This window comes from Nicotiana sylvestris, chromosome 2 (genome assembly GCF_000393655.2).
Source record: "Nicotiana sylvestris chromosome 2, ASM39365v2, whole genome shotgun sequence".
Classification (NCBI taxonomy): domain Eukaryota; kingdom Viridiplantae; phylum Streptophyta; class Magnoliopsida; order Solanales; family Solanaceae; genus Nicotiana; species Nicotiana sylvestris.
Window position 1 is genome coordinate 110,323,825 of NC_091058.1, and position 12,237 is coordinate 110,336,061.

Consider the following 12,237-nt stretch of genomic DNA (forward strand, 5'->3'; position numbering starts at 1 on the left):
AGGATGAGGTCGCAGGTCCTTACCCTCACAAACCGGTTCATCCAACCCCGGTCCTTGTCCTCATCGATGCTCGCAAAAAGGCCTTCATTGCTCGGCGTTGGAGCTTGATCAACCATTGAAAAAGCCGAGGTCGATATAACCGTATGAGGTGGTTGAGGGTGAACTCCAGTCCCTCGGCCTTGCTGGAAAAGTAGAGGAGCATGATCACTATACGCCAGAATGAGGGGTGAACCTGGCCGAGGGTAACCTGATACCTCTTGCAAAAATCAATGATAACCGGGTCAAGAGGACCCAATGTGAAGGGATAAGTGTAGACACTTACAAACCCCTCCACATGGGTGGTAATACTCTCTTCAGGGGCGGGTATCTGTACCACGACCTCGGCCCCCCAGTTACAGTCTCTCTTCACAGCCTCGAGACTGCTCGCCATTATCGAGCAGATATATCTCGACACATGTTCGCATCGGCCAGGGACCAATGGAGGGTTCTTGACTTTGAAGTCGGTTTTCAAGACACAAGGGCCGGGAATATACTCGTGAGGGAGCGGTTCCACCGGCATTTTATCACCGACAGGCCGTGAAGAAGAGGAAGAAGCTTTCTCCTTTGTGGGACGGTCTTGGAGGTTTTCGCCATTGATTCAGGTAGAAGGAAGCGAAAAAAGATGAAAATTGGTATTTTTGGTACTAATTAAATTAACTCAATGGGTGGTGAAAGAGAAGAGATGGAGAGAGTAAGGAACTTAGAAAACTTGATGAGAGGTGAAAGCAAAATTTGATTCAACCAAAAGGCCTGAATTTATAGATTCACAGCGACGGTTCGGTGGTGCTAGTGGTCGACCATCCTCTGGCAAGCATTAATGGTTTGGGAAACTCCGACGGGACGTTTCGGTTGCCTTGACCGCTTACGCCACGGGGATGATGCCACTATCGGGGTCTCCAGAAAATCGATGCTCAAGTCGGTTCTTATCATTTTACTCTAAGAAACGAGGGGACTATCTGTATACGGCCCGATTTCATTCTTCGATTAAAAAAGAGATACCATGTCGAAAAGCCAGAACATCGAGTTCGTGATCGAAGTTGCTTTCCGAGATTAAGGTCGACATCACTAATCGAAGTCAGGAAAGGGCATACGTCGAAATGATGTCGGTATAGTTCAGTAACAGAAAGAGCGAGATATCCGTGACGGATCGAAGATCATGGCATGAATTTCGAAATGGATTGATCTTCGGCGGTTAATCAGTTGTCAATATGATTTCCTACTATAATTAGAAGCGTACCTTGTTTAGAACTCCTCTATTATATAAGGAGGAATCCTATTCATTTGTATCTCATTTACCATTCGTTACTGTTCATCATTGTTGTTTCATTTCTTTACTATTGTTATTGCTCTATCTCGAGATCATCTTGAATCGAGGTCGAGACTCCACTCGCATACTGGTTTGATCTATCCTATCGCTTAATTTATCTGTTTAATTCCTTATCTATCGATTGATATTGAATTAAATCACATATCCTAAAACCACAATATAAGTTTAATTGTTACTCGAATTTTAGGGTAAACAATTATTTTATACGATCGACCAAAAACGGCATGCATTTGTTACGTAAAAACTATTTTTTTTACACTATTAATCAAATATTGTATTATTTTATATGACAATTTATATTGTGATTAATTATACTAATACGATCTATGAAACGATCCCAGGTGTATATGGGGCAAAGTTTAAGACCATATGGATAGAAATTTGAAGACAAAGTACAATATGTACCAATTCTTTTTCCTCGAACCAAATGGGAGACAGAGTGGTAGTACACCCATGATAGTTTTGAAGCATAGGAATCTCCGACCACACCAATTAGGCACCAAATAATGTGGATAAGGGCAAGATAGTCACTTCACAAAAATCGTTATTGCTTGGCGGGGGCATTTTTGGAAGTCCAAGTCACAACATTATCTATTCCATCCACCGACCACCGACCTAACTCTCCCACCACTGTTTTTAAATTCCCTAAATTACCCAAACACATAAATTCCTACTGGAGTATTACATAAACAACAAAATTATTAATTCCAACCATATAATATAATAATATTAACAATCTCATTGAATTATTGTAATCATCTTTCCTTCTTCCTATTTTATATGCTTAGAAAAAAAAATCCATTTTCTCTGTCGTCACCACTGAGCCAAATGACAACTGCTTTTCCATTATTGAGTCCCTAAATTTCCCTTAGCTCACATACTACGCCACCCCCACCCGACACCCCCATCACAGAAATAGAAACAAAAACAAACAAAGTTACAATTTTGATTCAAAAAAGGGGTATTTACAGCTAAATTTATAGCTACAGATGGAGGGTCTGAGAATTTTGAGGAGCTATTAAAATGGCGGATGGCCAACAACCACCATTTTTTATGAGGTATGAGCAGCTAAGCTTTTGAATAAAGAAAGGGGCCAATAAAAAACTTGTTTTTATACTCATCCAGCAAGTTACTACTTGTATTTATTATTATTGTGGAGAGAGAAGAAGAAGATTGATTGTGTCGGTGCTTTTAAGATATTTGCTTTTTCATTTTTATTTATTTTAGGAGAATGAAAAAAATAATTCCTTTTAAGAAAATCAACGTAGAGTAGCCACAACCGCACCCCATAACCTTTCTTCACTTCCAGCTTTTGCCTTTTTCATGGGTATTCTTTCTCTCTCTGTTATTCCTCCTAGTCAAGCTCTAGATTACAGGGAAATAAAAATTTTGTAATTAAGCCCCTGTATTTTCACATAATTATACAATCAGAGAGAAAGAGAAGGAAGATATAGAGGGAAAGACGAAGATGGAGGTGGGTGATGGGATTCAAAGTGGAGGAGTTGCAAGTTCAGGGGGGTGTTGTGGCGCTAAGAGAAAAAACGAAAGGCCTTACAAAGGAATAAGGATGAGGAAGTGGGGAAAGTGGGTTGCAGAAATTAGAGAGCCCAATAAGCGTTCGAGAATTTGGTTGGGCTCGTATTCAACGCCGGTGGCGGCGGCGCGGGCTTATGATACGGCGGTGTATTATTTACGCGGTCCTTCGGCCCGGTTGAATTTTCCTGAGCTGTTGGGTGGTGATGGTGGGCTTAATGATTTATCTGCTGCTTCAATTCGTAAAAAGGCCATAGAAGTTGGTGCTCAAGTTGACGCGATACAGAACTCACTTGCTACTCATCACAACCACGGCCACGGCCACGGCCACGACCACGACCATCCAGAAGAAAAAGTGCACTGTGAGACTGCAAGCCCGTCTGAATTGAAGCCATGTTGGTTTCAGGAGAAGCCCGATTTAAACGAAAAGCCCGAGCCCGAAGACCCAGAACTGGATTACTGGTGAGGACTGGTAATATTTAGTTACAATATTATTACTTATAATAATAGTATAGTAACTATGCTAGTGTAATTTTTTTTTGTTTGGGGGGAGGAAGAGGGGGTACATTGGTAAGAATACAAGCGCCGCTCCAGATTGTCTTTATTCCTAGCTGGTAGCCTAGGATTGTTATATTCTCAAAACAATCACCTCTTTATTTTTATTTTTACTTATTTTAAAGAAATTTTTGAGCTCAAACAGTTTTCATGTTGTAATATGTAAAGGTGATTTGTGTTAATATTTTGTCTTTCGCAATTCAAATTGTACTTTGCTTGGGGCCTTGGTGGTGGTGGGTTGGGGGGAAATGGATAGCAAATGGTAGGGTGAATTATGCATATTGGTCATGTTAAAGACTTAGCCAATTGTTTATTAGGCGTGAAATGATGAATGATGATTGAGGAGTGAGGAGAGCGTGTGTGGCGGCGACAGAAAAGGGGAATGGGGTGTTAAATTGTTACTACTTGTAGTCAAGTCTTTTATTGTTTTTAATTATTTGTGTAGTGGTTGATATCATGAACAGTGGATGAGGGAAAAGATATTTGTTAGATTATTGTAACATCCGATCGCACTACGATTGCTACGTACTGAATTGTAAAAAGACTTCTGGACCGGGTGGATCCAAGTGGGGAACGGCCGCGGCCACTTGGAGAGGGTGAGGATGAGGAAGACAACACTGGCCCTACAATGGCTCGAGTCTGGTGCAAGTGGGTAATATGTGATTTTGTGTTTTGCTAACTGTGAACAAAAATGAACTACTCTTAACAGTGTTATCCGAGTCAATTAATAGCTTTTTGGCCAATACTGGTCCAAAAATGGGGTTTTAAGCCTAAAGGTACTTTTTTTCTGAGTTAGGGTGTTTAGTCAAGTTTTTTAAGGGAAAAAAGTGCTTTTGATTGAGTATAATAGCCCGTTTGGCCAAGCTGTAAAAATCAGCTTATTTTGAGAAGTGCTTTTTTTCAAAAGTGTTTCTCATGAGAAACAGTTTGTGTTTGGCTAATTAATTTGAAAAGCACTTTTAAGCAGCAATTAGTGTTTGACTAAGCTTTAAAAAACTGCTTCTAAGTGTATGTTTCTCAAAAGTGTTTCTCAAAAAAGTACTTTTAGAGAGAAGCTACTTTTTTCTGCTTCTCCTCAAAAGCACTTTTTTTCTTCCAAAAGCTTGGTCAAACACCTCAAATTTTGGTCAAAAGTGCTTTTGGCAAAAAAAATATTTTTGGCCAAAAGTAGCTTGGCCAAACATGCTATAAACAGTTTTTGAGAAACAGAAAAAATAGCTTCTTCCCAAAAGTATTTTTGAGAAAAATATATTTAGAAGCACTTTTTAAAAACTTGGTCAAACAACAATTGTTGTTGAAAGTACTGCTCAAATTAATTAACTAAACATATACTGCTTGAAAAGTACTTTTAAGAAAATTATTTTTTAAAATAAGTTAATTTTAGAATCTTGGCCAAACGACGATAAGCTACCTTAATTATATTGTTACATATTTTCTTACTTCTAATGATGAAGTTTGAGTCAATTTAAATGCACTTCAATTATTTCTGTCAAATGTTATTTTTCACTGATATAAGTAGCGGATAAATGTGTTTATCAATACTAAAATACAGTAGCATTTTTTCAAGTACACATATGTTTGATTTTGCAATTTTGTTGTTACTGTAGTAGCAGGGATTGAGTTCGATTCACCCTCGGTATAATAATTCTCCTAATAATATTTCAACTAGTAATTTCCTCACTATTTTCTTTTCGACAGATATTATTGGGGTGCAGGGCGGATTTATAGGATAACCCACGGTCTTTTCGTCAAATTAGATATTTTATGTATATATTTTATAGTCGTCAAATTAGATATTTTATGTATATATTTTATAGAATTGGTCTAATATCGTCTGATGGTACTCATGCTCCACAAAGACTGAATGATGCACTTGGTTGAATGTTGAGTTATTTGCCAAAGGTACAATGATCAATTCCCACTAAATACTTTTTTTTTTTCCTTTTCTTTAGTCGGGCACCCATGATCTAGAAAACGTAGATCCGCCTCTGTTGGGTTGGTCATGGTTTGGTTTGATTTTCATCTTAAAACCAAACAAGATATATGAGCTTAATAAATTTTCATTAGTAAAACGAAAGGACAGAGATTGAAATAACGAATCTGCCGAGATTAGTTACATAATGGATTACATCTCAAGCAAAGTTAACGAATCTGCCTAGACTTAATCTTAAAGAAAAAAAAATATAAATTTTATATACTCAAGGAAAAAAATATCCATATGTCAATTGGGTTTGATTTTTTCTTGGTCATTACCAAACTAAATTAGACGAAGTAATTTAAATTGGTTTGACTCGAATTTTCAGTTGAATTTGAACCTTTTGTTTTTGTTGAACACTCTACAATCTACACATATTATCATTGGATATATCCGAGTCATGGAAAAGAAAAAGAAAAACATACCTGAATCGATCAAATGATAGACTTTTTAGAACACAGTTAGGGGTCGTTTGGTAGGATACGTTAATAAATGCATTGACTTTGTGTATTAATAATACATTGTTTTGGTAGACATTTTAAATATATGCATTAGTTATACATCCTATTTGGTATTATCCTATGCATAATATAGGTAGACAAACAAAATAATTTTTTTAAAACTTTTTCATATTTCCTTTTTTATAAATAAATATTTAATTTTATTTTACAATATAGGTAGACAAACAAAATAATTTTTTTAAAACTTTTTCATATAAAGACATTTCTCAACATATGTTTCTTTTAAAAAATTAGAGTGTGGACTAGTTTTGAGGGCATTTTTTGTAAACAAACAATTCTTTTAGAATTGTGCAATACTTTAATACATCAAACCAAACAATGAATAAGAAATATGTCAGCATAACTAATACCAGTATAACTAATGCAAGCATAACTAATATCAGGATTACTAATACACCTATTCTTATGCACCCTACCAAACGACCCCTTATTCTCCAATACCCCAATCTTCAATAGTGTTGATGACGAGACTATGGGCCACCAGAGGCTGGACCCCAGCCATTCCCGCTTGCCTGCCATAGTCCCTCTTATGTATAAAGAGATTAACTTCATTGTCAAATCAAAACTGTCGCATATGCACTAGCAATAGAATACTTCTTTTTAATGTAACATTTTTGACCTGCCACAAGATGTTCACTTGCCTTTGTACAAGTAGTAGAAATTTTTATAAACATTAGACTTAAATTGATTGCGAAAACAGTAAATTAGAGTTTTATCAATTAAATAAGAATTTAATTACTAATTAAGTAAATTTCAATCTTTAAATTTTGAAATGATGTATATAACACAGCAATTTTGGTGAACAATGTTAAATATATTTAGAATAAAAGAGTGCATATACATATAAATTAATAAATATAATATGCTTTAGTTGACAATAGAAACAAATGATATGAGGTGAGAAGAAAGTGCTTTCACGGCTGTTTGACAAGAGTTTATTGGACCATAGGATTGTGTCTGGGAGTAGTAACAAGTCTTTTTTCATTCTAAATGGACCAGATATAATATAACTAATTATATGTAAAAATAGTGGTAGTGTTATAAATATATTATATTATGGATGTTTATTTAGTACTCCGTTGCAAATAAGCTTCCTGAAGAAGCTTATCCATATGAGACTCCACCGTAAATATGTTTATATATTTAAGTACACTATTGGAAATAAGCTTCCTGAAGAAGCTTATCACTTCGATACCCGGTTATGGATAAACATTACCCCCGATAGAATATTATCTATACCGGGTATAATAAGCTTATCCTTTCAGTACCCAGTTATGGATAAACATTACCCCCGGTAGAAGATTATCCATACCGGGTATAATAAGCTTATCCTTTCAGTACCCAGTTATGGATAAACATTACCCCCCGTAGAAGATTATCCATATCGGGTATAATAAGCTTATCCTTTCAGTACTCCGTTATGGATAAACATTGCTCTCAGTAGAAAATTATCCATATCTGGTATAGTAGCAGCTTACACAACAGCTTCCTTTCTTCTATAAATAGAAGAGATTTCAGTTCATTATGTACATCAGTTTGAATTCGAATAATATATCAGTTTCTCTCTATACTTGTCTTTACTTTATAGTCTTTATTTTATAACACGTTATCAGCACGAGACTCTGCCATCTCGAGCAAATATTTTGAAAGTATCTGAGGTAAGAACTTTCTTTTCCTAAATAATGTCAAATCTTTCTAAACTTGAATTTGTAGCCCTGGATATATCGGGCAAAAGCTACATGTCTTGGGTGCTTGATGCTGAAATTCATCTTGATGCGATGGGTCTGGCAGACACCATCAAAGACAAAAATCAGGCATCAAACCAAGACCGTGCCAAAGCAATGATATTCCTACGCCATCACCTTGATGAGGGCCTGAAAATGGAATATCTTACTGTTAAAGATCCAGTCATACTGTGGAATAATTTGAAAGATAGATATGACCACCTGAAGATGGTCGTTCTTCCACAGACACGATATGATTGGACTCATCTAAGGCTACAAGATTTTAAATCTATCAGTGAATATAATTCTACTATGTTCAGAATTATTTCCCAATTGAAGTTATGTGGTGATAATATTACTAATCATGATATGTTGGAGAAAACTTTCACCACTTTTCATGCCTCGAATATGCTCCTGCAGCAGCAATATCGAGAGATGGGATTTAAAAAGTATTCTAAACTTATCTCACATCTTCTTATAGCCGAGCAACATAATGAGCTATTAATGAAAAATCATGAAAGCCGACCTACTGGTTCTTGTCCATGAAGTGAATGAGACGAACTTCCACCAGGCTAAACGTGGAAAAGGTCGTGGCCCCAGTCGTGGTCATGGTCGTGGTCGGGAAAGAAACTCTAATCATGGTAATAATAATGCACCAAAGAACACTCCTCACCACCAGCAGTGGAAAAGGAAGGAACAAAAGCATGAAGCGGTGCAAGCACCAAATGCAGAAAATGCATGCTATAGATGTGGAGAAAAAGGGCACTGGTCACGTACCTGTCGTACGCCAAAGCACCTGGTTGAGCTTTATCAAGCCTCCCTAAAGAAGACAGAGAAAAATGCTGAAGCAAATTTTATTTCTGAAGATAATTTAGACTTCATGCATTTGGATGTAACTGATTACCTTGCACTCCCAGAAGGAGAAACAAGTCATGTAATCGGTGGTGAATCTATAGAAATGTAAATATTTTAATTTTTGTTGTTTGTAATAGATAGTATGGTTATGTAATTGTTGTACATAAAGAAAAAATTATGATTTGATAATGATGTTTATTATAATATATCTTATTTATGTCATATTGAAGAATATGGATAATATTATTAGATCAACTTAAACTCTAGCAGAGTTTGCAAGAAATATACAACCACCAGAAGTAGTTATATTTCATATATCTCATTGTAATTATATTTTGTTAACCACCAGAAGTGGTATATGTCTATGATCACAAAAAGTGATAATTTAGGCTTTCTATGGTTACAATTGAAGATAAGCTACATAAATATTCTCTATATTAAATGCACGCCTCGATTTGCTCCTGAAGTAGTAAATATTTTAAAAGAGATTGAGGCATCACAATTTGATGTGATTAATGCGCATTCAGATAATTATGTTCTATTTCCTGAAGGATGAGAACTTTGGATAATATTAATCCATTCCCTGAAGTGAATGTGACAATATTAATAAATCGGGTAAATATGAACGCACTCTTGATGTGAATATATCACAATTCACCTTCAGAAGAGGTAATATAATTGAGAGAATATATACTCAATATTTTGTATTTTAAATTTGCTCCTGAAGAAGTAACACAATTGAAATTGCCACCTGAAGTAGGAAAATATTATGAAGAAGAGTTTTCTTGTGATTAAACAATTGTTTTACATTGTTTATTTGATTGTGATTTTCTCTCATGATACCAGAAGTGTATGAGAAATATTTGATAGTACAAAATGTATCAACAACTCCTGAAGAGCTAACTGTTTGCCTAAAGGATACATGACACCAGTAGTGCCCGATAAATATTAGATTGTGGATAATAAATGAAGGCTCTCGAAGAGCTTATATACAAATATGTCATTCATATTATATGATTATGGTCAAAACATATGTTGTAGTAAACCTGAAGTTTACTAATACAAATGGTTATCATATTGAGACTACAAATGATTGGAAGATTGATAATCTTCATGTTTCCACAATCATAGGGGGTAAAATAATATGTATGTGAGAAGTTACCCGTCTTATTCTTTAATTTGTACTATATCATGTATCACAGTAAACCAGAAGTTTACTAAAGCAAAAGTTTATGCCATAGTAAACCAGAAGTTTACTAAGAGATAGCACATGACATGATAAACTTGAAGTTTTCATTTGCCATTTTTAAATGAGCTATTTGAGAATTCAGATAAGCATATACTAAAGAACTAGAAGATTCTTCAGGAATTCTCATGTGTTGCTTGCTCTCATAATGAATTGATTATACCAGCTAAAGTTGGGACTAAGACCCCTGATTCTGAAATATATAAAAGGTGAATATGGGCCCGTTCACCTATCATGTGAACCACTTATAGGTGCATATATGAGATGGTTACATGTGTAATTATTGTCAACCTGCAGTTTGGCATTTGGAATTGCTTTTCTCGATTAAGAGCATAATTTTCAGATTATGAAATCAAGACAGTTCATCTTGATAATGCTGGTTTATATCCAAGCTGGTTTAGCATTGAATACCTCCTATTAATGGCTAAACCATTGCTTATGAGAACAAAGCTTCATGTGTTGGTCTAAGATTTTCTAAATTGCATATAGCAGCACTTGTATGCATCAGATCAACAATATATGATAAGTCCTCCCTTCACAATTGGTTTAGGATCGGAAACCAAATATTTTTACTATCTTTTGTTGTGTGGTATATGATTAATTTTCTCTACCATAATACACAAAGATATGTTTCCCAAAGATGATTGGGGATATATGTTAGTTTTTCTAACATTTGGGGGATGGAATAAACAGTTGAAAAATATGCTATATGAATCGAATTATCATTAATATGATCCTCACTTAGAAGATAATTCAAGTCGAATGCCAGAAGCATTTGCTGATCCAAAATTAAATATCATATTTCAGCTACAAATGCTCCTATTAAAATTAAAGTCCCTGAAGGATAGAGTTTACTGTACGCATGAAGCGTGGTAGACCAATCGGTTCCAAAGGTAACAATCCTTGAAAAATAGTAGGAGCTAATGATCAAAATGATCATAATGAGGAGGAAATAAGCTCTAGAAGAGCCCACGACATAACATTTCATGAAACTCCCGAAAAAGTTCAGGTACCTGAAAATAAAGAAAGTGATGAGATCTCCACAAGTTATGTCGCTTCGGAACTGACACAAAATGATCGTCGACGATATATTTGATACAATATAGTGCACAATATTATAAAAGATTGTGAGGATCGGACTAGCAGTCCAGACACTTGAAGATGTCATACCATTTAGATACAAGTCTTAACCTATATGACTTATTTGGCTAAATCTATATGAAGATCCTTGAAGGATTGAAAATGCCCGAAGCATATAATTCAAAGTCTTGAGAAATGTACTCGATCAAATTATAAAGATCTTTGTACGGTTTAAAGCAATCTGTGCGCGTGTGGTATAATCGCCTCAGTAAATATTTGCTGAAAGAAAGTTACATAAATTATGTTATTTGTCCATGTATTTTTATAAAGAAAATGTCATCAAAATTTGTTACACTTGCTGTTTATGTTGGTGACATAAATCTTATTGGAACTCCGGAAGAGCTCCAAGAGGGTCTTAAAAATACTTTTACATGGACAAAGTGTACCCATTAAGTACACCAATGAATATTCAATCACTTGAAGTGAATAAGGATCCGTTCCAACCTCTAGAAGAGGATGAGGAGCTCCTTGGTCCTGAAATACTCTATCTCGGTGTAGATGGTGCACTTATTTATCTTGCTAATGCTAACAAAAGTGGTGCAGATCGTATTGGTAATGCAGATGCAGGTTATTTATCCGATACCCATAAAGCTCGATTTCAAACCGGCAAGCAGGGAGTGCATATGATTGAGATCAGTGATTCATTCGAGAAACATGTGGGTTGGAATGTGATAAAAGACCCACAATTTTATACGAAGACAATGCTGCATGCATAGCCCAATTGAAGGGAGGATTTATAAAAGGAGATAGAACGAAGCACATTTCACCAAAATTATTCTACACACACGATCTTCAGAAAAATGGTGACATTGATGTGCAACAAATCCGTTCAAGTGATAATCCAGCAGATTTATTCACTAAATCTTTGCCAACTTCAACTTTTGAGAAGATGGTATACAAGATTGGAATGCGGAGACTCAAATATTTGAAACAAGGTTTTCATCAGGGGGAGTAAAATACGCGATGCACTCTTTTTCCCTTACTAAGGTTTTTTCCCATGGGGTTTTCCTTATAAGGTTTTTAATGAGGCACCTAGTAATGCGTATTACTAAATATGTGTACTCTTTTTCCTTCACTGAGATTTTTTCCCACGTGTTTTTTCCTAGTAAGGTTTTAATGAGGCACATTATCTTTAATGAACATCCAAGGGGGAGCGTTATAAATATATTATATTATGGATATTCATTTAGTACTCCGTTGTAAATAAGCTTCCTGAAGAAGCTTATCCATATGGGACTCCACCGTAAATATGTTTATATATTTAAGTACTCTATTGGAAATAAGCTTCCTGAAGAAGCTTATCACTTCGATACCCGGTTATG

At 35.5% G+C, this 12,237-nt stretch overlaps 1 protein-coding gene across 1 annotated transcript; it reads left to right on the forward strand.

Annotated features, from left to right (window-relative positions):
- The first annotated feature begins 2,100 nt into the window (after window positions 1-2,100).
- On the forward strand, window positions 2,101-3,653 carry LOC104238295 (ethylene-responsive transcription factor ERF011-like). The gene has a single exon (XM_009792946.2). The coding sequence runs from the start codon at window positions 2,835-2,837 to the stop codon at window positions 3,363-3,365; it is 531 nt and encodes a 176-aa protein (XP_009791248.2). The 5' UTR covers window positions 2,101-2,834; the 3' UTR covers window positions 3,366-3,653.
- Window positions 3,654-12,237: the final 8,584 nt, after the last annotated feature.